Raw genomic sequence first — 27,813 nt, 5'->3', positions numbered from 1 at the left:
CACAGACTATTTTTACCCTAGCTCATTGATCATTTGATCGCTAGCTTTGGGCAAAAAACCCACCTAGAAACCTTTTTTAAAATACCTTTTTATTTTCTGGGGCTTATATCTCTGGAAATCATGGCTCAAACTCCTCCAAATTTGGGTCACTAATCCTATACTGCACCCTTCTAAAAACACACTTAATTTCAAAAGAAATCCAACTAAGCTTGTCAATTTTAGAGGAATTAGAAATGTTGCCCTTTAAACAGATGTTATGATGCAACCTGTTCTAAAAAGCAAGAATTTAGACATGCAAATGAAAGAGTAAATTTTATTAACTGATGAAAAACTAATTATGGCATTAACAGCAACAATGTTTGAGCTCTGCTGGAACAGTTCTCTACTTTTTTTCTTTAAACTAACAGAAAGTGCAACAAATTAACTATTTAGAATGTCAGTCAAACTAGTAATTGTTAGCTTCATTCCAAAAAACTGCATAGCTTTGCAGTGTACAACAAATATATACATTTCTGCAAAACCCTGAAGAACAAGATTTGATTTTTTGCTTTCAACTTGATGGCAAGTATAATCACCTGCATTGGTCAGATTCTGAGTTTCTCTTCCCTTTTCTCCCACCCTGTAGAGGAAAAGTGAAATAGTAAACTAAAAAATACATTTGACATATTTGAATACAGGTATAAAGACATGCACGTCAGTTAAGTCAATTATTTTTGGATAGTTTAAATCTTGAACTGTATAGCATTTTACATACACAACTGAAGCCTTATTATCTGAGCACCAACTGTGCTGTACAAAAATAGATGAAGATAGTTCTTGCCTCAGGGAACTCACAAATGAAGAGAAAGATTGAGACAACACATCTGATCAAAGCAAAGAATATTAAAAACACTTTTGGTAGAGTTATTGAAAGGATTCACAGACAAAATGTGTTTTAAGGCAATACTCAAATTAAGAGGTGGTGTACAGCCACCGGTGCGCCAGGCAGCGCGGTAAGAGGGCAGGGAGCAGGGAGGATTGGATAGAGGGCAGGGGAATTCGGGGTGGTGGTCGGGGGGCAGGGGTGTGGATAGGGGTTGGGGCAGTCAGAGGGCGGGGAACAGAGGGGTTGAATGGGGACAAGGGTTCCCAGGGGGCAGTCAGGAAGGAGAGGGGGGTTGGATGGGGTGGTGGGGGGCAGTCAGGGGCAGGGGTTCCAGGGACGGTCAGGGGACGGGGGGCAGGGGGTTGTATTGGGCAGGAGTCCCGGGGGTGGGGGCGATCAGGGGGCAAGAAGCAGGAGGGGTCGTATAGGGGAGGGGCTGGGCCACGCCTGGCTGTTTGGGGAGGCACAGCCTCCGCTAACTGGTCCTCCATACAGGTTTGGAAACCCAATGCGGCCCTCAGGCCAAAAAGTTTGCCCACCCCTGGACTAGAGGATCATGATGCTCTCTTCTGGCCATAAAATTTATGAGTCTTTTGGTTCACAAATATGAGAGGGAGCTCATACAGGTGAGGGAGGTCATGGAAGACTCTGTAAAGACAAAACTAGGAGAAGGGGTCCTTTGATGGACAACCTAAGAGAATTATAAGAAGGAATAAAAGTAGAAATGGTGATGGTGTAATTGTGCTGTGCCCTTAAACAGAGGACAAGCTTGAACTTTGCACAAAGAGGCAGCAAAGGGGATTAAATGAGGAAGGAGATAATAGGAGTGAAGGAAAGGGAAAATTTTAAAAGCAGAATTTGTATAGACAGGGAGGGAAGAGAAGAGGACACTACAATAATCAAGATAAAGATGAGGATTTTGTAGGAATAAAAGATGGCTTTTGGAGATCTTGAAGAAATGAAAGAAATTAGCAACTGCATGGATATTAGAGAAAAGTTAAATGCAGCAGTAAAGTTGTAAGTCTGAGTGACAGGGAATATGATGGAGTTTGATGGTAACAGGAGGGTTTGTTTTTGTTTTGCTTGATTGGTTTTTAAGATTAGTGGTGTGGCATGCTGGATGTTAAGATATAGTGGAAGTGTGAGAGTGAACAGAGTGAGATGTCAAGGTGTGCATGTACACATTTGGGAACTATTACTGTAAAAATAATTTATGCTTTAAGAGTCGATGAGATCACTCCTGGGAAATGCACAGGGAAAAAGCAGGTGAAACTGAGGATAGAGCATCGTGGAATACCAGAGAGGGAAGATGATGAAGCAATGAAAAAGGCTGAATCTGTTGCTTTGTCAGAAAGAGTAATTAGATTTGAATGCAGTGAGGTATTGTCATGGGATGACCACACAGCACTCCAGCATAAAACAAACAACAACAGGTTATAGCTTGAAACAGGAGCACCTACTGTTTACACCTAAGTCTATGCAGCTACTTGAAAACTTTCTATTTTAATTTACAAGTGATTAGCTTTCCCTATAACTAAGGATACGATTTAGTCATGGAAGTCCTGGATTCCATGATTTTAACAAACCTTCAGGACTCCTTCAGCTTCAGTCCCCCCTGGTGATCAGGCCTCCCACTCCCCCCGGTTATTTTTAGTAAAAGTCACATACAGGTCGTGGGCTTCTGTTAATTTTTGTTTATTGACTGTGACCTGTCAATGACTTTTACTAAAAATAACTGACAAAATCTTAACCTTACCTATAACTGAAGCAATATTTTCTTTCAGCATTGTTTTAAGTCTTTTTCCAAAGGAAATACTTACCATACAGAAATAAGCACAGCATCTTATTGCTGTGAAATCAAATAATTTCACTATTTTGAAGATGCTCATAATTGAATAAATATAAAAACATGCAAGTGTGAAAATTCAGCTTACATTAAAACAATTTCAAACATTTTTTCATGTTTTATATTTCACTAACAAAAATTGTTCTATTGCTTAGCCAAGTAGAAAATGCCGCATTAAAAAGCACAGATCAGTAAATGCACTCTTCTACATATTAAAAGCAAAAATCAAAATCTATTTCATTTATCTCATTCGAAAGGTTTGTCACGGGTGAGAGAAAAAGGCAATAATCAATCTACTAAGACTTAACCTGAACCCAAGTGCATCTGTCCCAGATAACAAGAAATATATACAGTAACTCCTCACTTAAAGACGTCCCGGTTAACATTGTTACGTTGCTGATCAATTAGAGAACATGCTCGTTTAAAGTTGTGCAGTGCTCCCTTCTAACTTCGTTTGGCAGCTGCCTGCATTGTCCACTGCTTGCAGGAAGAGCAGCCCGTTGGAGCTAGCTGGTGGGGGCTTGGAACCAGGGTGGACTGGCAGCCCCCCTATCAGCTCCCTGCTCCCCTAAGTTCCCTGTGCAGCAGCTGCCCAGCAGGCTAGCAATTGAAGCTGTCCCTCCCCCCACTGCCATGTGCTGCTCCTGCCCTCTGCCTTGGAGCTGCTCCCCGAGACTCCTGCTTGCTGGGGGGGGGGCGGGGGGGGAGGGAGAGGAAGAGGAGGGCTAATGTCAGGTTGTCCTCCTCCGCCCTGCTCCTGCACTCCGCTTGCCCCATCTTCCATACAGCAGGAGGGACACACTACAGGGCTCAGGACAGAGGGAGCTTGCTGGCAAGTAGCTGCGGTCTCAGCAAGCTAATCTAATTAACAAGGCAGCTTACTTAAAGGGGAAATGCACATCCCTCTCTCTCACACATGGTGTGTGTCTCTGTCTGTGATGCTATCTCCCCTCCCTCCATTCCTGCTGCCTTATAGAGTGAGAGAGTTAACTCTTGAGGGCTCAGCCAATTGCTAGTTCATCATTTAGCAGTAAGGCATTCCCTGGGAAATATCCCAACCTCTGACACCATCTCAACCAAGCTTCACAATCATCATCACTGTATACCAGTATTTATACTGTGTGTGTGTTTAAAAAAAATCCCTAGAACCTAACACCCTCATTTACATTAATTCTTATGGGGAAATTGGATTCACTTAACATCGTTTTGCTTAAAGTTGCATTTTTCAGGAACATAACTACAACGTTAAGTGAGGAGTTACTGTATAAAAATCAAGTTACTAGTCTAGGTGTAGTCTTATATTCAGAATGTTAAGAGTATATAGAAGCAACAAAGGTGTGCAATCTTGTTTACCTGTGTAATTCAAATATGTTTTGAGGCACAAAATGGAAGACTAAATCCATTCAGCCACCCAAGTAAATGCATAACTATGCTTCAGTTTTGTTACTGTTTTTCTAAAAAGTCCATTATATTTTTAAAATCGCCTAGGTCAGGGGTAGGCAACCTATGGCACACGTGAGCTGATTTTCAGTGGCACTCACACTGCCCAGGTCCTGGCCACCAGTCCGGGGGGCTCTGCATTTTAATTTAATTTTAAATGAAGATTCTTAAATATTCTGAAACCTTATTTACTTTACATACAACAATAGTTTAGTTATATATTATAGGCTTATATAAAGAGACCTTCTAAAAACGTTAAAATGTATTACCGGCACACGAAACCTTAAATTAGAGTGAATAAATGAAGACTCGGCACACCACTTCTGAAAGGTTGCCGACTCCTGGCCTAGGTAGTACTAACTTAAGCAAATACACAGATACGTTACCTTCAAAGCAACTATTCAAAAGTCAAGATTCTCTTGTATCAACGTTTCCATACACTATTAGAATTATACTAGACATAGGTGAATTTATTTTGAGAGACAATATAAAAAATAAATACCTGATATTTTGTTAGTTCTGCTTGTAATAATTTCACTTTAGATCTTTCTTGTTCTAATGCAGCATGAAGTGTAGTCACCTATAACAATTTTTTAAAAGCGTTACAGAATTATCTTAATCTCCCAACACACACCAAACATTTCTGCTGCAGTTCAACAGTCTAAATAATATATATATTTTATATATAAATAAAAGTGTTGCTGGGAAGAGAAGTAAATAATTAGTTTACTCAAGAAAGTGATTATTCTCAAAATGATCAACATTTGATGTACCACAAAAAGTACAAGTAGTATTCCCTAAGTCTCTATTAGTTCCCTAGTGCCTCTTTATGTGTTTGCCTGAATAATGCAATATGAAAAGTGAGTTTTCTTTCAGATTTTAGCCATTGCATTATATTTTGTCAGTGTACTGTAAATGATGTAATATAATGCAACACAATTGATTCAATTACCTCACTCTTAAGAAGTGATTATCTCAGCATTCATAATTAATGGAAACTGAATGATACTATTTCGTGTCATCCTATGACATTGCACAAATGGAATACTGGATCAAGTTTAAGATTTTAATTAAAAATTACTGCAAAGCCAAAACAAATACAGAAATATGGTGTGTGTTCCCTATACTATTTTCATATAATAAATGTTAATGCTTCACCTTGAAAATCTGCTGACTCTTCTGCAGTAGAAATCTCTGAATGCACAAATCCCATTTAAAAAGGGTAGCTGGATCTTATATACTCTATGTCCATTAACACAAAGAATCCAGATAGAGGGGAATTCTGCACTTATTTCTGTGCTTGTACTCATTTTCAGTTTGGCTTTGCTGTTTGCCTTCATATACTATTTTAAAAAAAAATTCACAAGGTTTTTTTTAAAATAAATAAATAAAATAAAAAAAACTTACCTGTAAGGTCAACTCATTCTTGATACTCTGAGATTCATCAACCTGTAGAAGTATTTCTGCTTTGTCTTTCACTTAAAAACAAAACAAGAACATTAGGCTGTCTCTATCCTTACAAGTCTTATATATAAACTGTAGTTGGGGTACTGCTGGATACATTTTTTTGCTACCCTTAGGATATTTTCTCAGTCATCATTGAAGGCAGGACCAACAATAGAGGTTGCCTGGAGCCAACAGTCTATTACCATTTCCAGTAGCAGCAGCCTGCTGCCAGCACCTGTATAGGATCCCAAAGACTTCACAGAGACTCGCTACAGACCTGCGAGGTTCTCTGGTTATGGATGGAGCTTGCGACTGTAAGCTTTCCAGAGCCATGCCTTAAATCAATGTGAAAACTTTGGCTAAAGTTTTAAATACGTAGCAAAATTAAGGTGTGCTGAACCTACATACTTGGTTACTTTCTTTGAAGTTGTGGATAATGCAGAATAGTGCTGTCATTCTAAACCTTTACTGTACCTGTGCAAATTGGGATTTTCAAGGCTCAATTCTAACTATTCTATTATTCTAGCTAGTTTTTACCAAAAGACAAAATTAAGTTTTCCTCAGTAACTGTTCCATCAAATTAATCTTCCTGCCTCAGCTATTTCAGCAAGAGATCTAGTAAAAGAGGTAACAAGATTATTATTTTATAATAGGACACTGGCCACCCTATGTAGAAACAATTTTCTACTTGCACAAAATTGAACACCCTTGCCCCACCCCTCCTCTGAGGCCCTGTTCCCCGTTCACTCTATCCCCCTCTTCCTCTGTTGCTCGCTCTCCCCACCATAACTCACTCACTTTCACTGGGTTGGCTCAGGGGGTTGGGGTGAGAGCTCCAGCTGGAGGTGCAGCCAGAAAAGAGGTGTTCAGAGTGTGGGAGGGGACTCCAGGCTGAGGCAGAGGGTTGGGATGCAGGAGGGGTAAGTGCTCTGGCTGGGGGTGTGGGCTCTGGAGTACAGGAGGGGGCTCCAGGCTCGGGGGTGGAGCTGAAGGTTCGAAGCATGGGAGAGGGCTCTGGACTGGGGGTGTGGGTTATTGGGTGGAACCAGAAATGAGGGGTTCAGAGTGAGAGGGGGAGGGGAGCCTCAGGGATGGGGCAGGGGGTTGGGGGGCAGGGATGTGTGAAAGTTCCGTCTGAGGGTGCAGACTCTGGGGTGGGGCTGTGGATGAGGGGTTTCGAGTGTAGGAGGGTGCTCCGGCCTGGGACCAAGGGATTCGGAGGGTGGGAGGGAGATCAGGGCTGGGGCCAGGGGTTGGGGCACAAGAGGGGGTCAGGGGTGCAGGCTCTGGGCGGCGCTTACCTCAAGCAACTCTGGACAGCAGCAGCATGTCTCTCCCTCCGGTTCCTACATGGAGGCGCGGCCAGTCAGCTCTGCACGCAGCCCCATCTGCAGGTACTGCCCCCACAGCTCTCAGTGGCTGTGGTTCCCGGCCAATGAACGCTGCAGAGCCGACGATTGGGGTGGGGACAGTGTGCGGAACCCCCTGGCCGCCTCTACATGTAGGAGATGGAGGGGGGACATGCTGCTCCTTCCAAGAGCCGTGTGGAGCCACAGCAGACAGGGAGCCTGCATTAGCCCTGCTGCACCACCGACCGGACTTTTAACGGCCCGGTCAGCAGTGCTGAGCGGAGTCCCCAGGGTCCCTTTTCGACCGGGCATTCTGGTTGAAAACCGGACACCTGGCAACCATGTTTCTACACTCCTCCAAAATTGGCTGAACTAATAATTTTTTTCCCCAAAAAATATTTCACTCTGACCCAGACACCAGAAATTTTCAGTAAATTATGAGTGACTAAGAACAGGGGGTTGGAATGGAAACACTTGGGCAACTTTAACTATAGTGTCACTAGTGAGCCTGTTATAGTGTAGCATCCCCAATACTGGTAAAATTAAAAAATTTCTTCTGAAAGTTACCCTCCTCTCTCACATTGTTTTACAATGTGTGATACGCTAAAGTAGAGTTTACATGTTTCCATGACATCAGGTGCAGTAACTTCAACATGCATGACCCAGCAGTAACACAATCATATGATTCTTATATTCATATTGGGAGGTTGCTTATAAAGACAATTTTACTGAAATAGCAACTAATGAAATTGAACACTAGTCACTCAGACTGAAAATGAATTATCAGAAGTTCCTAGTAAAGGAAATTGTCAGATTAAATAATTCCACTATTACAATTTACAGTTGCCACTCATTACTCTTATCAATTTATTTTTAAAAACTGTTTTTCAAAGTCATTTAAGTGAATTTTTAAAATAACTTTGTACACTTCAAAATTAACGTCTTAGAGCATAAACTTTACTTACTCTCACCTTCCTGTAGCATTTTCAACAGCTGTGCATTTCTTGCTTTTACTTCTTTATACTTCACCTAATATTAAGAGATTTAAATAAAATCAAAGGGACATTCTTTAAATTGGTGTTTAAAAATAACGAACATCAAATTTGAAAGCAGTGATTTTACTGGTAATTTAAGAAGCACAAGGGTTCTAGGCTCATCTATTTAAATACATAGGAGTCAAGGATGAGAGAACATAGGAGATGTCGTTTAAACCAATTAGAGGCCAAAGTCAAAGGAGCTCAAGCAGGCACTGGCACTACAGCAGATTCAAAATCAACTACACATGGTGTGAATGGAGAAAGAGAAGAAAGAACTGCTAAACAGAGAAACAGAACTTGCTGGAAGATTTTAGCTCCATGTCTGACAGACATTTAGTGGATTCTCTGGAAAAAAATTAAAGCCAAATGAAAGAATTTTAATGCCAAAAGAAGTAACATATAATTTATACTCTGGTGGTAGCCACGGAGCACAGTTAGGACTGAGTCCTCATTGCCCTAGGTGCTATACAAGGACACATAGGAAGACATGGTCCCTAGCTCCGAAGACCTCACAGTCAAGGAAATTCTCTTTTGGACTCTTCATCTTTCAGTTTCTCTACTCAGGAAACGGACCTTACTGATCTCTCCTGTCCATCTGATGCCTGAATTGCCTCTTCTAAGGTAGCACTTCTCATGACCGGTCACTGGCAATTCTGGCAGTTTGGTTTCTGTGTCTTTTCTTAATTCTATACCCATTTTATATTTTCCTCATTCTCTTTTCTCCCCATTTCGGTGTCCCTATATTGCTCTCTCTGGCCTTGAAGAAAAATTAATTTTTATAGGATATCTTGAACCTGGTGGCACGCTACCATGCTCCACTTACACACCAATCTTGTCCCTCATGTTAACTTCGTAATGCTCCATACAACAAGGTCAGCTGGTTTATAAAAAGAGAAGGAACCCTGTGCTAATTAACGGGATGCTTATTCAATTGCATGGGAGCAGCATGAAGAACAGCAAATGCCAATATTGAAAAGGGATGGGTAGATAATTCTACAGTAGAGTACCTTCAACCTCTCCAAGAAAGTATACTGGAATGCCACACAATCCCTACTACAGCCATGCTTTAAAGCAATATTTATAGGACCAAAGGCCAACGAAAGTGAATTTAATTGTCATAGTAATGAATTCTTCTAGACTTACAGCTAGCTAAAGCTTTCTATGCCCTTCATGCCCAATTAGCATACAAGACTATCAAGTAGAAATTCTTAACATGTTACATCATGTGAAATGAAGCATTTAACAAAAATTCTTGTGCACTGCATTATTCTGCCAACTGTACTCTAGGAGCAATATCAAACAGAAATGGTTTTCCACTTCAATTAATTTCATCTGTGAGCCCAACCTTTGCACGACAGCAGCTGTTAACCAAAAAATTTGTTTCCTGTTTTGTAGTAGGTTGAAATCATTTTCTAATCAGAACTTAGCAGAAATGTTGAATGTCACTATTGTCAACAATTTCATGCTGTTTCTACAAAGTTCAACTGTTTGGTACTGAAGGCTAAGTTATGCAGTTTACATATCTATCGTTTTTATTTACATAAACAAACTATTCCTCCTTGTATTCCTGTTCACCACTCCCAAGCAAGGATGAACAAAAATTGGTTTAATGTGACCACTAAGAAGTTCGTCCTGGTGCTTTAGTCCATTTACCAGACCCTTTTGACATAATGGTAATTTCTCATAGAAGTTCCATCCTTGCTGCTTTGTATTCATTTTCAAGCTGTCAGCTAGAGTCGGGACAGATATTAATGTGGTGTTCCAGGGCAGCAATTCTGGGAATTTTCCTATCTAATTTAGCATCCAGCAACATCAGAGGATTTGGTAAGGGGTCAACCTTTGTATTGAATGTTGTTTTGAAATCTTCCTCCTAGGTTGGGAGAAGGGGCATAGCAGATGCAAAGCTCCATTTCAATGCTACAGGGCTGCAGCTCTAAATGGTTTCTCTTGTATCTGGAGAAGTATGTACTAGTTTCTTTTTTTAGGCATTTCAGATTGGTCTACAGTCTTGACAGATAACAAAATGGCAACATCTGGGAAACAAATGGTACTTGAGTACCATTGAGTACGCCAAAACTGATAAATATTTACTCCTTGATGGGTGACCTTCTTAAAGTATTCCGTTTATTTTTAGATACCTGTCTTACTTACCAAGAAAGGTCAATCCAGCTGGTACTGCAGGAACAACTTTGGAGAAAGATGCTCTGGAAAGGTAATATTTTTGTGGACAACACAAAGTTGCCTTTCAGACTAGCCATGTTTTGGCTTAATCAAATGGGTAAAAAAAAGAAGTTAGACTTTGTTCAATACTTGGAGAGATCATCAACTACATACCTCCCATTGAGTAATGATGCTTTTCAGTTGCTGAATTTCTGTATCTTTCTTTTCAAGTTCCAACTTTAATCGTTCTGTTTTTCCATCTTTCAAAACAGCCTCCTACAGAAAAATAAGCAACCACACAAGTTTAGGACTAACTATAAGTTTGCATTAGAATTTCAGTCCTGCAAAAGGCAGAATTCAGCTGCCCTTGACTATCTCCAAGCAAAGAAAAAAACCAATACTATTAGCCTGGTTGTTTCAAAGTAGCTCTTGTGCAAAAGTGCTGGTTTTCCATAGCTGCACAACCATTAAAATATGATATACGTAAATCAGTAACATAAGGTGTTTACGTTTTAACAAATACCTGCTTGCTTCAAGTATGTTTTGAAGGACCAAGCCATAAAACATTTAAAGACTGGGTATCTGGCAGAATCATGTGACAGAGCTTCTGTAAAATGTTCATTTTAAAAATATAGCTTTAAAAATATTATCAAAGCTTTTATGGACGGATACACAAGCATGGTATTTTTTTTTAAGCTTTTTCAATTTAAAAAAGGAGCACATTCTGTGGAAGTGCAAGCAAAATGGGAGAAGCTCTCTAAGCCTTGACTATTAAATCTTGTTTGCTAGCAATAAGAAATAATTTGTCACACTTGGATTTTGTTAAGTGTTTTCAAATATTGTTGTACACATTTTAACCCCACCTGATTATACAGAAGCTGTTAGAAAAAATTGCTTGTACGCAGCATGAGAGAGAACTTTGCCCTTTGCTTTTACAACTGAGGAAGTCCTAGTTTACTAAAACCATGCTACAAGATTTTAGGAGCTAGCCAACTTTTTGATGCTTTAGATGTATGAGAGGAAGAGGGGGAATGGAAGTAGTTTTGGGCAAAAGTGTTTTGTATTTTTTTTTTTTTAAAGATTAAAGGTGCTACAAATAACTGGGAGTGAAAGTACACAAAAAATAGATTCAATGCTAATGCTGTTTCAAGTTCATGCTCAAAATGATTGGATCCTGCACACTGTATTTAGCTGGAGCGTACGCAATGCTAACAAAGTCATCTTTTCTCCAAAAAAAGGTTTTGATTAGTTCTAATCTTCTTAAAAAAACCAAAGAGAATATCATTTTTTTTCCTGAAGGACTATAGCAGGGTTTGTGGGGGTTGTGAACAGTGAAGTCACAACAAAGATTGTAACCTCTGCCCTCTCTCAACTGAGTAGGGAAGGAAAGGATATCAAGTTGGTGGGAAAAAACCCTAGGACAAACGAGAACACATAATTTAATCTTAAAAGTACAGTTGTAACTAAATTACTTCAGCTTTTAACAGTCAGATCAAAACTAAGCTTGTTCTCTAACATTAAAGTTATATTCTTAAAATACAGCATTTGCTCTCCCTTCTGACTTTATTTCCTCACTGTAGGGAAGAAATATCCCACTCAACAATGTGGAAGTCATAGGAAATATCCCAATTATGGTTTTCTGTAAGGACATTCAGTCACCATTGCAGCAAAGGGCACAGACCAGAAGTAGTATTTTCTGAAGAAAAAAAATAAGATTTGCTAATGTCAGGCTACTATTACAATAGCAGCCCTGGAAATATCTACAGGTAGTCAAAGGACCTGATGACTGATCCATGAGACCTGCAACCAGACTGCAGGGACCAAGGTGTTAAAACTACCACCTGAGGAGCCAATTTTGTAATCCTCCCTTCTCCAAAAGATATTTATGCTACTGGAAAGAGGTAAAAGAGGAGTGGGTCTTTGCCATTCCTTCCTCTTGACCTTCTTCTCAGAGGAGGAGATTTGGCAGTCCCATTTCAGTTGTTTGCATTTTGTTTTTTCTTAAGCGATGCACTGACCTATAACATGAACTAGTCAAAAAAGTTATCCATAAATTGTGTTTTCAGCATATAACTGAAGTTGTGAGAGCATAAGCAGTCAGATTTTGGGGGGTGGGGGTAAGAAAAATTACTCCAGAAGCTTCACATTTTATTGATTATCCACCAAGCAAATATTCATTGTGCACTTGAAAATAGCTGCCATTGTACATGCCTGACTATGTTCATGTGATGTACAGTTATCCACTCCGTTGTAATCTGTGAGTTGGTCTCTCCTTTTTTCTCTAATAAGTATTTTATGAACATCATCTTCCAGTCTATTGAAGAATCCTCCATCATGCAATAAAGTCTGGGAAGAACTCAGTTCCTGTCAAGAATTAACTTCATGATTTATCTCCATTTAAATAAAAGTCAGTATCCAGCTAAACAATGAAATATAGTTGAGTTTTAAAGAAGTCTGTGTTTAAAGTCACAAAAATGCACAAAATACAGGTATCAGCAATTTCTCCTTTAATACATAGAGACACATCATGAAAGAAAACGGAGTACTAAATTTTACCTACAGCATATTTTACTGCCAACTATAAAACTCTGAAAATAAGATTTCATAGAAGTGATATCAGGTGAGAAAAATATTTCCATTGATTTAATACTTTTGTGCAATGCCTGCCTAGATTTTTGAATTATAAAGAAATACTTAACATCAAAGTGATTTTTCTTCCTAAAAGGGTTATAATACTAGGAATGTTCTACTGCACAATATTTGCCATTAATATTTTCTTATCTACTCTGCTTCTAATAGTTATTTAGCTTCTTGTATCCTGCCTAGAGAACTTTTAGGGCCAGACTTTCAAATCTGTCTAAACTGTACCAATAACATTTGCAAGACTGTAACTGATGGCACAAAACTGGAAAAGGCATGTATAAGTTCTCATTCATGGACTTTTATCTTTGCATTTGCTCACACAAGTTTTATGGACATACTTTAGGCAGCCAATTTGAAAAATTAATTCCCGACTGTGACTTCAGAAAGTGATTAGGCCTCTTTGTTTAAATACTTATTAAATAACTAACTATCTTCTGCATACAAAACCTCATTATTTAAGCTGGTCTTTGGTGTTGTGTTATGTTTATTAGTTTAATAAAAACTAAGTCTTACCTCGTGTTTTTTAGCAAGGGGATCTGAAAAAGAGAACACAGGAAAAATAAATATTACTTTTTAAAAAAACTACTACATTGTCTGATTTAATCATACCAAAAACTGTCAAAGTGAGATAATTCAGAAGAGGCTGAAAAATCCATTTTGGTTCTCCAGCATTAACTCTCATTCTTTACCCAAAATTACACTAAAGAATTAAAGAGGACTGTCTACACCAGTGATACTCAGACCTCAGTGATTCAGAAGCCAAATTAGTAATAAATTATTCAAAAGAGCCACAGTAGTGTGAATTAATTGTTTCATTTACTATAGTACTATATTTTATATACACCTCTACTCCGATATAACATGGTCCTCCGGAGCCAAAAAAATCTCACCGTGTTATAGGTGAGGCCGTGTTATATCAGGGTAGGGAGAGGAACCGTTCCCTGCTCCAGCTCACCTCCGCTGCTCCATGTCTCCCTCCCTCCCTCCCAGGCTTGCCATGCCAATCAGCTGTTTGGCCCAGCAAGGGGGGGGGGGGGAGAAGGGGAGGGGGAGGCCAAGCAGAGCGGTGGCGGTGTGCTTGGGGGAGGAGGTGGAGATGAACTGGTGCGGTTCCTCTGCACTCCCCCCCCCTCCCTCCGCGCGCTACTTGCCGCAGCCCTCCCTGGGGCCCCCCCACCCCAGCTCACCTCCGTTCTGCTTCCTCTCACGAGCATGCTGCAGCTCCACTTCTCCCTCCTAGGCTTGCCGTGCCAATCAGCTGTTTGGTGCGGCAAGCCTGGGAGGAAGGAGAAGCAAGTAATGGGCGGGCGCAGAGGAACCGCTTGTGGTAACACAAATTTGAATATAACAAGGTAAAGCAGCCCCGTCCCCCGGAGCACTGCTTTACCACGTTATATCTGAATTCCTGTTATATACCCCGCATTATATCGGGGTAGAGGTGTATATTATTCTCACAGCAAATAAGTTAACTCAGTGCAAGTTGATAACTTAGTTAATAAAAGTATCCTGACTGGTTAATAATTATATCACACAGTGTTTTATTATCATGTGCTTCAAAGAGTCACAGGAGACATGTTAAAGATCCATGACTTGCAGCTTGCGAGCCTCAGGGCTTCACTACTGGGGAGATCAACACTGCTGAAATAGATGCAATGGGTGTCGATTTAGCGATTGATGCAGTGCAGTGAAGACACCAGGGTAAATCGCCCTAAGCTAAGTCGACTCCAGCAACGTGCTGGAGCTGCTGTGGTAAGCAATATTTCCCTCTCTCTTAAGTCTTCCTCCCCTAAAGAGCCAGCTTTGGGTGCAAAGGGCAACTACCACTGTCCTACCACTGTCTGGGAAATAGAGGGAACAGCAAGGCAGCAAGTACAACCAAGCTGGGAGTAAAGAGTTTTTCCTCTGGAGTGAGCTTGGCCCATTGCCAGATGCTGGTTACTGCAACAGGTTCAGTATTTCTTCACACCCCAGCAGTTGAATACTTCTCTCATTTGCTCCTCTCCTTAGCTAAACTGATTAGTCCACATTAAAAATAAGAAGATTCAGGATACATAAAGTTAGATGTAGAGCTATCAGAACACAGTGTTTAGTTTACTTGTTTCTAACACTGTTCAGTGAATATTATATTTAAATACAGTGCTCGTGAACTGAGACTTTGGAAATGCAGAGTTTCAGTACAGAGGGTGTTTTGTTATTAAAAGTATATGTCATAGTAATTCCAAAGAATTAAACAACTGGTTTGTAAAGAAATATTTAAACATAAAAATGCATACCTATATTAATGTCTGACTGAAAGTCTTTGAGAGACACTGTGAGAGGTTTGTCTTTTCCCTGCTGGTTCTTTCTTTTCTCTTTCTTATTCACCGACTTTGAGGGAGGTGAAGCATTTTCAGAGTCCTGAAAGGAATAAAACCCCACTGACTGCACTATTTTACTCTAATGAATAAACCAATTAGTAATTTAATTGCTCTAAAGCTGAGGTCCCCAAACTGTGGGACATGCCACCTTAGGGGGGGTACAGAGGAACATTCGGGAACATGCAGAAGGCCCACACCAGCCCCCCTGGGGGACAGGGAGGACCACCCAGTCCTGTCCCACCTCCAGCTTTGCTTTGGCCCCACCCCCAGCCACAGTCACGGCTCCCAGACCTGAGCCTGGCCCGATCCCCAGCCTCAGCATGGCTCCACACTCAGCCAGGGGCCAGCTGCTGACCTCACTGCGGCCTGGCTGTGGATTCACTCCCAGCTCCACCCTCGGCCCCTGGCTGCGACTCCATTCCCGGCCTGAGGCAGAGGCTGAGGGAGGAGCCACACCTGGATGGGGGCTGAGCAGCCAGCCCCCAACCTCTGCTCCATTCCCGGCCCTGCTCTCCAGCCCCCCTTACTCCTGTCCACGTCATGCCCACCCCCACTCCCAGCCCCAGAAAGGTTGGGGGGCACATGACCCTCAAATGTTTGGGGACCACTGCTCTAAAGTTTTGTATTCTTAAGAAAAAATTACAGTACACAAACAAAGCTCTTGGTCTAAAACAATCTGACAGCTTTTAGTAGACATCTTTCTCACTCTGCACTCCGATTAGCCTAAAGAAACCAGAGTATAGCTATTCACAAACAGTACAATGAATTGTCAGCCTAGTACCCCAACACCAAGATAAAATGTTATCTAAAAATCAATTTGGTATAATATAAATCAAAAAGTACTGTAATACAGTAGTGTCACAATCAATTAAAGGTAAAGGTAATAATTGGAGATATACCAATCTCCTAGAACTGGAAGGGACCTTGAAAGGTCATTGAGTCCAGCCCCCTGCCTTCACTAGCAGGACCAATTTTTGCCCCAGATCCCTAAGTGGCCTCCTCAAGGATTGAACTCACAACCCTGGGTTTAGCAGGCCAATGCTCAAACCACTGAGCTCTGTCTCTCCCCCCCAATTAGACTTGCTTTAAAAATAAACATCTGCTTGACATTTACTCTCAATATCCCTAGTCATCCATATAGCAGCAGACCGCCAATATTCTATGACCATGCTCTAGCCAATGACATTATTGCTTAAATGAAATTAGACAGAGGTTTAGAGAGTTCTTTTTAAGCCTGAGGTTCTGTTTTATTAAATGTGCCATTACACTGAAAAGAGTAAAGTGTGCTTTGAAGGTTTTACCTAAACAGAAAAAGTAGTTATATAGAAAATAAATAAAGCAGGGGAAAAAAATAAAAACGAGCTCTGATGTTCTATATCAGCTGCTCTTAGCCAGGGGTCCACTGCCCGATAGCTGGTTTCAGGGGATCCGCAAAGCAGGTCAGCGTTAGACTGGTTGGAGCCAAGGGCAGGAAGTTCGGAGCCCCCCAGCATCCAACGGGGCAAGAGTCCCACCCCCCCGCCCGGCAGGTGAAGCCTAGAGTGCCCCCCTCACCACCCGCAGCTGAAGCCCGGAGCCATGTCTCTTCCCCACCCCAGAGTTTTTAATAGCATGGGGGGGGGGGCTCAGAAAGATAAAGGTTTAGAAACCCTGTTCTATACTATGAGACTACAATATAAACAGCTACTAGATTTTAAATTTACTAGCATATACAAAGTTCTCCCAAACTGCTAAAGAGTTAGCTTTACTTGCAATCCATGCAGATACCATTTGGACTCAAGAGCAAATCCCCAACAGCTATGCTTAAAGACTAAGTCTTTGCTGGCCTGTACTTAAGCATGCATTTTAAAATGAAGTTAAAATTGGAAGTTAAATTACAGTTTAGTTTTAAGAACTTTAAGACTTCGCAGAGGTTTGTTTGAAGGGAATCCCCACAATTAAGTTAGTTTGTCCAACAGAAGTACAAGACACTACTAAAGCTGACACTCCGAGCAAAAAAATGGACGTGTGCAATTTTTGCTTTTTTCTTCTATATAATTTAAAGGTTTTTGTTTTTCTTAAAGTTCCCTACTTGTTTTTCACACTAGAAATTCAGGACTTATCAGCACTTTCTCTCCTGGAACACTATGTAGATGACTGGAGAACTAGCAAGACAACAATACAAGTACCAAAGAAGGTAAACCTAACCAGTTGAGAAGGAATTTTTAGTCAGCCTGTTTTAAACTGTTATCTATTTAAGTCAAATAACTGAAACAATTGGGAGGAAAGATGTTAAAGATTCAACATGCCTACCACTTCAATTCAGACCTAAAAAAGATCCTCTTCCCCTTCAGTTCTATGATCGTCTAAGAAGACCTCTCCAGGGCCCACACCAAGATCAATAAATAAAGTAAAACAAAAACACACACGTGCACACACACACCTACATGGAACAAGGCTTAGCAGTCTTATTATTTCTAAGGTGAAAACAAATGTCTTTATATATCAAAGAAGCAAAGAGGGTACAAACTCATTTTCCCCTTAGCAGGTCATCTTTAATATTCTCAAACTGTAATATGGCTGTTTGTGGTTTCCCTCAACTCTCTAATGGTTTTTTCAATTCTTAGTAAATGTTAGCTTACATGAAATTTTGTGGAAACCAAATTATTAATCTCCTTTATCCAGAACTCAATAAAGGTAAAAAACTTGCACAATTTTCAGATCAGGATGAAGCCAGAAAATACCTTTTTGTGCTCTTCATATTCCAGTTTGCTTAGCAATAATGCCTTTTCAAGATCTGCTTCAAACATTTCAGATGTCAGCTGAAGAAATAAGATTAAGACAAAAAACTCATGATAGATTTTTTGTTTTTATTAATAAAAAGCAAAACCAGCTTTCAATTGCACATCTTTAAAACTTAATTTTAGCCTATGGGATGTTACAGCTGCTGTCAACACACTCTTGGTAATATGACAAAATGCACCAGTAAGAATGACTAAATACATCTGTACAACAATTGGTAGAATACCTTATTGGTTGAAACACATTTTGTTAAATAAAAGTCTGTGACTGAAACCATGCACTACGTAGTCACTACAGGGAAAGGTAAGTTCTTTTTTTTTTTTTTTAAATTGCATTTGTTCAAAATGCTTGCTTGTAACTTAGATCTTGAAGTTCCACATGCAGAAGCTTGTTGATTTTAAAGCCTAAAATATCAACAAGTAGGACAGGGGAAAGAAGAGCCTCTCAAAAGCATAGAAGAGACCAGGCCAGCTCTGCTGCTCTTAACAAAAAGTAACTTCTGCTGAATGGCAGGGATGGTGAGAGACTCATCATCTGTGAAAGGGAAAAAAGTTTGTCTGGGATGCCATAGAAGGAGGATGTGCAGTGCGAGAGTTGTTTCAGAGAAGCGTAAGGGATCAAGAGCTGTCTCAGATTAAGGAGAGATGGAGGGGAGCTTTAGTCTTGATGGAGTTTCTTGAGACGTGGGATAAAAGGGGAATTGAAATTTTATATGTGGGGACTGAAAAGAAAAGAAAGAACTAAGAGTTGCTTAGCAAAGGTAGAGAGGTAACATCTGATTTTATAACGTGGTGGCATGGCAGAGGGGTAGCAGAGTTTTGTTTAGAGCACTATATTAATCTTCATGGGAAAAGGTGAGCAAAAAAAAAAAATACACCCAAGCCAATACAAACTTATTGAATGGGGGACACAGATGGGTTGAAGGTAAGCAGAGGTATGGATTAAGGGTATTGGTGGATCAGAAGGAGGTTGGAAAAACTGCAGTGTGCATACAGCAGTAATATAAACAAACATGCATACCTCAGATGTACCTGATTATAATACATCTCTAAAAATGTAGCAGTTTGTTTGCCTCAGATATTATTCCTTTAAATGGTTCCCAAATTATCAGAGCAATCCTCAGTGTGATGAATAAGCAAATATTATCATGTTTCTTAGTTTGTCTTTGTCCGTTCATTCCACTACTCTTCTCTTTCATCTGTTATTTATCCGTTCTTTGAGTTGCAATGAGGATGTTTTTAGTTATTAAGGATTAAATTTGAAGTCTCTGTAACTTGAAGTCTCTAACTCACGATTTGAGGACTTCAGAAACTCAGCCAGAGATTATGGGTCTATTACAGGAATGGGTGGACGAGGTTCTATGGCCTGCAATGTGCAGGATGTCAGACTTGACGATCATGATGGTCTCTTTGGCCTTAAAGTCTGAGTCTTTGCACATTCTCAGCTCAATTTGATCAAATTAAAAATGACTCAACTAGCTTTTATAAGTTCTAGTGATACCATACAATTTTCCTGCCTATGATAACCGTGCCCTTAAAGAACTTACAGGGTTTCATGAGACACAGATTGTTTAAAATACATGGTTTATGCAATCCTCCAAAGATCTTGGTTTTCAACCTATTTACCACTGTGGGATGCATGGCTCACAATAGTGAGCCAAGAGCCTCTCCTTTTGACTTAGGTCCTTGAACACAATCATAGAAATACCCGCTCAACAGGAGGCAAGGACATGAGTGAGACTGCCAGTATGCAGGTATCTATGTGCTATTACCCCAATAATTTGTTCATTCTATGGCTACAATTTAGTATCAATTGTACAACAGAATCTGAGCCTGAGCAAGAAGGATGTCTACCCAAAAAAAAAAAAAAAAAAAAAAAAGGCACAATGATTGCCCTGAAAAATTCAAGTAATGAAAAAAGAAGGAAGGGATGGAGGTCTTTTTGGTCCAGTATCCCCTTTTCCTCAAAAAATCTTCCCCATCCCCCATTCTAACAGGCTACCTACCTCTGTAGGGATATTAAAGAAGGTTTATATTAGACATGGTTTATATGAAAAATGACTTATTGTTAATTGATGCCTCATAACTAAAGGTTTATGTTAAAAGTAAATTTGTGATTCTAACCTGCAAGCCACCAGCTGTGTCTGTGTGAAGCCTGCTCAAAGAAATACTTTGTATAAAACTTGTTAAACATTAATTAACTCTAAGTAAGCCAAAACAGTGAAATAGATGTGATTAAGATAGAGAATGTATGTGACTGAATGGTTAGGGAGTTACCAGTCTGAAGAATTCAGTGTTGGCTGAAGAAGGTGTCAAGTGGGATCAACCAGATGACCCACCACACCTCAAAGGAAGGAAAAACAAGCATCTGACAGAATGGAGCCAGCCATCTGCTGATTGATTTAGCAACAGCAGAATGAGGCAACTCCTATGAACTAACATAGGGAAAAATCCCTATAAAACTGGACTCTAAAGACTGAGGACTTTGAGTCTATGGTTCTGATACCAACCTCCAGGAGCATCAGATGCATCTGACACAGACTCGGCTCCATCCTCATGACCAAGATACCTGGCCAGTAACTTGGCATGAGCAACATCTAGGCTGGTAACTATAACATCTATACAGAACCTGAATGAATGATTGTGTGAATGAATATGTGTGTGTGTGTGTGTGTATGTGTCTGTGTCTGTGTGTGTATAAGGAATAAGTAGTAATGGAAACAAGTAGGAAAACATTGTCTTTTGTTTTGTTATGGTATTTACAATAAATGTGGCATCTTTGCCTTATCCCTCTTAATAAGATCCTGCTGGTTTTTATTATATTGGTACAACATTTTGGTGGAGAATAGCGAAAGGGGGATTATGGTATTTTTGCCTCACTTATTGTAAACCAATCTGTGTGCACACAACCGGCTCTACAGAGCACGGTTCTATTCTTGGTTAACCAAAACTGCTGGCCCCCGTGTGGGTAGCAGAAAAATAAAGAGCTCATAAAATTATTGACAAAACCTGCTGGCCCCCGTGTGGGTAGTAGGAAAAGATTGTTAACAAAACCTGCTGGCCCCCGGGTGGGTAGTAGGAAAAGTAAAATTATTAACAAAACCTGCTGGCCCCCGGGTGGGTAGTAGGAAAAGTAAAATTGTTAACAAAACCTGCTGGCCCCCGGGTGGGTAGTAGGAGAAGTAAAATTGTTAACAAAAACTGCTGGCCCCCGGGTGGGTAGTAGGAGAAGTAAAATTGTTAACAAAAACTGCTGGCCCCCGGGTGGGTAGTAGGAAAAGTAAAATTATTAACAAAAACTGCTGGCCCCCGTGTGGGTAGTAGGAAAATTGTTAACTAAATCTGTTGGCCTCCGTGAAGGTAGCAGAAAAAGAAAAAAAATATATATATATATCAGGAGCAACAAGAGGGTCCCAGGGACCAGACAGTGCTGCTCGCTGAACAAAATTTAAAATGTTTAAGAAAAGGCAAGGGAAAACAGTCCCAGAGGAAGAAATGAAGTCAAAAGTAGCTTCTACCTCACCTTTTATTAAAGAGATAACGCCTTTTCAGCAAATTCTCCAAAGATATGGGCACAGTCCTTGGACTGAACAAGCCCTTGCTGATATCTGCACCATTTCGGACCTAGAGGATAGATTGGCTCAATATATCCTCATATGCAAACCCCTAACTGCAGTAAAAAGAGATGCTGCAGGGATCTGGCTGCTGTGGAAGGCTTGTAATAACAGCTACCTCCACCTAGCAGCCTGTAAAGAGGAGAAAATATCTCTAAAAGAAAAACTATCCCAATTGGAAAAAGGGGTAGAAAATTGGAAAGTAATGGCACATTGGAAAAAAGAGGCTTGGGACCCCCGAAAAACATGGGAAGAAAATAAACAACCATTGTAAGCTGCTCTTTTAGGAATTAAGGGTTATAGTGCTTAATATTTATCAGTTTGGTTTTTTTGTTTGTTGGTTGTTGGTTGTTGTTCACAACTGTTGGAAAAATGTAAAAACAAAAAACTGCATCAAGATTTAAAGCCTCTGCTGCAAAAGCAGAGAAATAAAAATGTATGTAGTACTCAAACCCAGTTAGATGCCCTTAAGGTTGGGTACAGAGAGTTAAAACAGCACTCTCACATCTTACAACAGCAGTAACATCAGAAGAAAAAACATTTGAGACCCCAGAAGGGTCAGGTTTTTGGGACCCCTCTGGAGAGTGGGAAGGGGGATATTTGGGTAGATTCCTCCTCCCAGGGCAGAATGCCATTGCAACAGTAACAACAGTGCCTGCTTCTGCCTCAGACCTCCAGGCCATGGCAAAGTGGCTGGGAATTTTAAAATGAAATTTTTTTTTTGCACCACTTAATTAGCATTTGTGCAGCCCCAAGTACCAAACACACTGTGGCAGAGACTAAGCAGGGTCTGCCATGTGGAAGCACTGTGCTAATTTATTTTTAAGCTTTTATCTTTCAGGCTCTAAAACCAAAACATCAGGAGAGCTGGTACCAGCTGAAGAGTTATAAAATACCATGGTTATAGTGTCGCGACAAAGTCTGTGTTCAGTGTTCTGTGTTGCATGTTCTCTGTTGCATGTTCTGTGTCTGTCTCTAGTGGTGTCCTGTGCTAGCATTGGGTCCAAAAAAAAAAAACAAAAACTTATCAATCACCACTTGTGTCCAAAAGACTTTGGTCCCTAGTGCATCAGGTTTATTTTTTGTTAGGTTTTCCACACTTTTCTCTATACACTCTGGTTCTACTTCCCCAAGTCCTAAAGGGTAGTTCTTGGGCCCCCATAACCTGTAAGACCTTGGCCCATAATTGCAGGGCCCCATCAAACAGTGAAATAGATGTGATTAAGATAGAGAATGTGTCTGAAGAATTCAGTGTTGGCTGAAGAACGTGTCAAGTGGGATCAACCAGATGACCCACCACACCTCAAAGGAAGGAAAAACAAGCATCTGACAGAATGGAGCCAGCCATCTGCTGATTGATTTAGCAACAGCAGAATGAGGCAACTCCTATGAACTAACATAGGGAAAAATCCCTATAAAACTGGACTCTAAAGACTGAGGACTTTGAGTCTATGGTTCTGATACCAACCTCCAGGAGCATCAGATGCATCTGACACAGACTCGGCTCCATCCTCATGACCAAGATACCTGGCCAGTAACTTGGCATGAGCAACATCTAGGCTGGTAACTATAACATCTATACAGAACCTGAATGAATGATTGTGTGAATGAATATGTGTGTGTGTGTGTGTGTGTGTGTATGTGTCTGTGTCTGTGTGTGTATAAGGAATAAGTAGTAATGGAAACAAGTAGGAAAACATTGTCTTTTGTTTTGTTATGGTATTTACAATAAATGTGGCATCTTTGCCTTATCCCTCTTAATAAGATCCTGCTGGTTTTTATTATATTGGTACAACACCTCTAAAGAGCCAATTGAATACACTGCAGCACTGGCAGGCATTATTGGCAGCAGCTACAAACAGTGCATAAGTTTCTAAATTAAGGAATAATTTTAAATACAAAGTTTTATTATTAAACATGTAATAATTAGATAGAGAATATGGAATCTACCTATACTTGTTAAGGATACTCAACCCATGTACACCTTGCACCAATACTCCAAATTCTCTCCAAGGTTCAATTTAAGATAGCTTGCAGTGGTATGCACTACAAACATATTCCTGGTGGTGGCCCCCCATCAGTTACTGGAGAAACTAATCTTTCATTCAAAGAAATTGTGGTTCTGGGTGGAGTTTTCAGAAGTGCTTAAGTTATTTCAGAGTCTAAATCCCACCGACTTTGGCTCCTAAGTGACTTAGGTGAATTGGAAAGTTTTACCCTCTAGCTCTTGCAGTAGCCAAGAAAAGCCTACAAGATATAAGACAGCAGATAGCATAGTGACAGAAGTAAACTACTTATTTTTTTAATGGGATGTTAACTCTGCAACCTAATGAGGACAATGTTACATTTTTAGCTATTTCACTACTGATGAGCTTAGAAAAAACATCTAGTTATTCAGGTATTGTGGGCAGAGCATGTGCCAGGAGCATCACAACTCCCCATCCTCTACTGTGATCCCTGAACAATTGCTTAAAATTGACAGTGTGCTCAATACTATACTATATACACAAACAGTCCATGCTCTGATCTCAAAAACTGCAATTGCCTCTATTTATGCTATTCTCTACTACCCACTAGTGAAAAAGTGTCTTATCATGGCGCCAAAGTCAGAGTGGTATATTTCAGGACTATGGCAAAACCATGAAATTACTTTTCAAAGTGAAAGGAAAACCCGAGACAACTTTATAACCTATGGGCCTCTAGAATGCAAATGAATTAAGAATCAACTGTATGTCCACCATCCAGTCCCACTGTTCAATAATACATTCATAAATACTTAAACAAGGGCTAATGTTTCTCCTCTTTTATAATAAGGAGGGCAGAGACATGCGGCTTGTAAGCTTCATGCAATTCTCCAAAGCACTTTATGGTCACTACTACATTTCTTGATATACCAACCATCTAATCAGAAGGCACAGGCAGGCTGAAAAAATTGATACCTTTTTTTATTGTTTTTTTTTGGGGGGGGGGGGGGGGGGGGGGGGGGAAGAAGTCTCCTGACATCACAGTATTAACAACTTTCAACAATTTATTATCCACCAAACATTGCCGTCACTTAATGCTTGATCACCTTCCAAAATGGGATTTCTGAAATTCTTCCTCTTTGTTGAGTCACAGATTGAAAATCTCTCTATATGTCAGTAAAATCCAGGTAGCTGTCAATAGAGGCGTTTAACCTAGCTCCTGAACTTCACACAGATCTTTTAAAGACGTGTCACCATCAATACTGGCCCCTTACAGGGACCTTACAAGTGTACAGGGGTATCTCAAAATGCATAATTCACAGAGAATTGTGATGTCACCAACTCTCCATGAAACAGTTTTCTTATAAAAGGAGAAAACACACTCAGATATCCTGATACTCAATAACCAAAGCCACCAGATCATCACGTACCTATTAGTAAATGTTGTAAAGAGTTTCATACAAGCTCTCACTATTCTAGAACAAGGAAAAAATGTAAAAAAAAAAAAAAAGATGTAAAAACAAAATGTCATTGCACTAAATAGTAAAATAAATTTTGGCATTCTATAAATCAACAAAATATTTAGGTGAAGTACTGAACTACCATAATCAACAAAGGAACAGTTTTAATTATGAATGTTTCTCCTACTGACATCATTGGGAGGAAAGGCACATCAATCAGTTAAGAAAATGTATGGTTTTTCAAGTGGTCTTACCTCAAGGCTAAAAGGTTGTAACATTTTGAAGCCATCACAATTCTTAGTCACTTCTGCCTTTAGTAGTTCTACCAAGAGGAATCATGGTAAAAAGGTCTCAATGGCACACGCACTCGCGCGCTCTCTCTCTCTCTCATTACATTTTTAAATGTTGGTGACCCCTAGCTCTATAGAGAATACTTATTTTTGGTAAATATATCAACCAAGAAAAATAGGGATATCTATTGCAATTAATAAGTATCTTATGTTGACAGATGTGACAGTCCTCGTACCCTTGTGGCTTGTTGGGTGCGCTGCTCTTCAAGAGATCTGGATTTGAGAGTGAACTCAGCACATCAGAAGACCAAGAATAAACCAACTGAAATGCTCTTTTGATAATAAGGGTGATGACAAAGATGCTTCAAAAGATTTTTATGGAACAGAAAATCTTTAAAATATGAGATTTACGTGTAAAGATTGAGCAAAGCAGGAGATTCTATCTCACGTCTTCCAGTAGACATTATTAAGAGACATTATTAAGGGCAAAAGAGCAAACTATCCCATTGCGTAGGGGGAAGTATGGCAAGAGACTATCCTGGCTTAACCAGCAGATCCGCAATGATCTAAAAATCAAAAAAGAGTCCTACAAAAAGTGGAAACTAGGTCACATTACAAAGGATGAACATAAACAAACAAGTATGTAGGGACAAAATTAGAAAGGCCAGGACACAAAATGAGATCAAACTAGCAAGAGAGACAAAGGGTAAAAAGAAAACATTCTACAAATACATTAGAAGCAAGAGAAAGACCAAGGACAGGGCAGGCCCTGTTACTCAATGAGCGGGGGAAAACAAGAACAGGAAATGTGGAAATGGCAGAGATGCTTAATGACTTCTTTGTTTCAATTTTCACCAAAAAGGTTGGTGGTGATTGGACATCTAACATCGTGAATGCCAGTGAAAATGAGGTAGGATCAGAAGCTAAAATAGGGAAAGAACAAGTTAAAAATTACTTAGACAAGTTAGAAGTCTTCAAGACACCAGGGCTTGATGAAATATATCCTAGAATACTCCAGAAGCTGACTGAGGAGATGTCTGAGCCATTAGCTATTATCTTCAATTATCTTTGAAAAGCTGGAGAGATTCCAGAAGACTGGAAAAGGGCAAAATAGAGTGCCAATCTATAAAAAGGGAAATAAGGACAACCCAGGGAATTACAGACCAGTCAGCTTAACTTCTGTACCCAGAAAGATAATGGAGCAAATAATTTGTAAACATCTAGAAGATAATAAGATGATAAGTAACAGTCTGCATGGATTTGTCAAGAACAAATTGTGTCAAACCAACCAGATAGTCGTGGTAGACGTGGTATATCTTGACTTTAGTAAAGCTTTGGATACTGTCTCTCATGGCCTTCTCATATACAAACTAGGGAAATGCAACCTAGATGGAGCTACTATAAAGTGGGTGCATAACTGGTTGGAAAACCATTCCCAGAGAATAGTTATCAGTGGTTCAGTTATGCTGGAAGAGCATAACGAGTGGGGTCCTGCAAGGATCAGTTCTGGGTCCAGTTCCGGTCAATATCTTCATCAATAATTTAGGTAATGGCATAGAGAGTACACTTACAAAGTTTGTGTATGATACCAAGCTAGCAGGGGTTGCAAGTGCTTTGGTGGATAGGATAATAATTCAAAATGATCTGGACAAACTGGAGAAATGGTCTGAAGTAAATAGGATGAAATTCAATAAGGACAAATGCAAAGTAATCCACTTAGGAAGGAACAATCAGTTGCACACATACAAAATGGGAAATGACTGCCTAGGAAGGAGTACTGCGAAATGGAACCTGGGGGTCATAGTGGATCACATGCTAAATCTGAGTCAACAATGTAATGCTGTTGCCAAAAAAAAGCGAACATCATTCTGGAATGTATTAGCAGGAGTGTTGTAAGCAAGACATGAGAAGTAATTCTTCCACTCTACTCTGCGCTGATTAGGCCACAACTGGAGTATTGTGTCCAGTTCTCAGAACCACATTTCAGGAAAGATGTGGACAAATTGGAGAAAGTCCAGGGAAAAGCAACAAAAGTGATTACAGGTCTAGAAAACATGACCTATGAGGGAAGATTGAAAACATTGGGTTTGTTTAGTCTGGAAAGTAGAAGACTGAGAGGGGACATGATAATTTTCAAGTACATAAAAGATTGTTACAAGGAGGACGGAGAAAAATTCTTCTTAACCTCTGAGGATGGGACAAGAAGCAATGGGCTTAAATTACAGGAAGGGAGATTTATGTTGGACATTAGGAAAAACTTCCTGTCAGGGTGGTTAAGCACTGGAATAAAGTGCCTAGGGAGGTTGTGGAATCTCCATCATTGGAGATTTTTAAGAGCAGGTTAGAAAAACACCTGTCAGGGATGGTCTAGATCAGTGGTTCTTAACCTGGGGTGCACGCGCCCTTTCTGGAGATGCAAGATGCCCTTTCTGGGGGTGTGAGACATGCCAGATTTTTTCCCAAGGTAAATCATCGAAAACACACATTAAGCACAGGCACGTAAATACAACTACTTTGTTTCATCAAACCTCTGTATTTATTAACATTATACATTTTTTTAAC

General features: G+C 40.1%; 1 protein-coding gene across 7 annotated transcripts in view; it reads right to left on the bottom strand.

Annotated features, from left to right (window-relative positions):
* Positions 1 to 299: 299 nt before the first annotated feature.
* GKAP1 (G kinase anchoring protein 1) overlaps positions 300 to 27,813 on the bottom strand; it is a 47,842-nt gene continuing 20,328 nt past the window's right edge. For 6 of the 7 annotated variants that reach the window (XM_045020709.1, XM_045020707.1, XM_045020705.1 and 3 more), the window contains 9 exons: positions 17,867 to 17,944; positions 15,060 to 15,183; positions 13,300 to 13,322; positions 12,355 to 12,507; positions 10,318 to 10,419; positions 7,912 to 7,975; positions 5,559 to 5,629; positions 4,654 to 4,731; positions 300 to 619 (listed from right to left, as the gene is read on the bottom strand). In XM_045020709.1, coding sequence (XP_044876644.1) covers positions 572 to 619; positions 4,654 to 4,731; positions 5,559 to 5,629; positions 7,912 to 7,975; positions 10,318 to 10,419; positions 12,355 to 12,507; positions 13,300 to 13,322; positions 15,060 to 15,183; positions 17,867 to 17,944 — 741 coding nt within the window. In that variant the 3' untranslated portion in view covers positions 300 to 571. The remainder of the gene's footprint in view (positions 620 to 4,653; positions 4,732 to 5,558; positions 5,630 to 7,911; positions 7,976 to 10,317; positions 10,420 to 12,354; positions 12,508 to 13,299; positions 13,323 to 15,059; positions 15,184 to 17,866; positions 17,945 to 27,813) is intronic. The other variant, XM_045020710.1, reaches the window with a different exon arrangement.

The sequence above is a fragment of the Mauremys mutica genome, chromosome 6 (assembly GCF_020497125.1).
Source record: "Mauremys mutica isolate MM-2020 ecotype Southern chromosome 6, ASM2049712v1, whole genome shotgun sequence".
NCBI lineage: Eukaryota > Metazoa > Chordata > Testudines > Geoemydidae > Mauremys > Mauremys mutica.
Note: the sequence above shows the minus strand (reverse complement) of the source record. Positions and strands in the feature narration are given on the sequence as shown.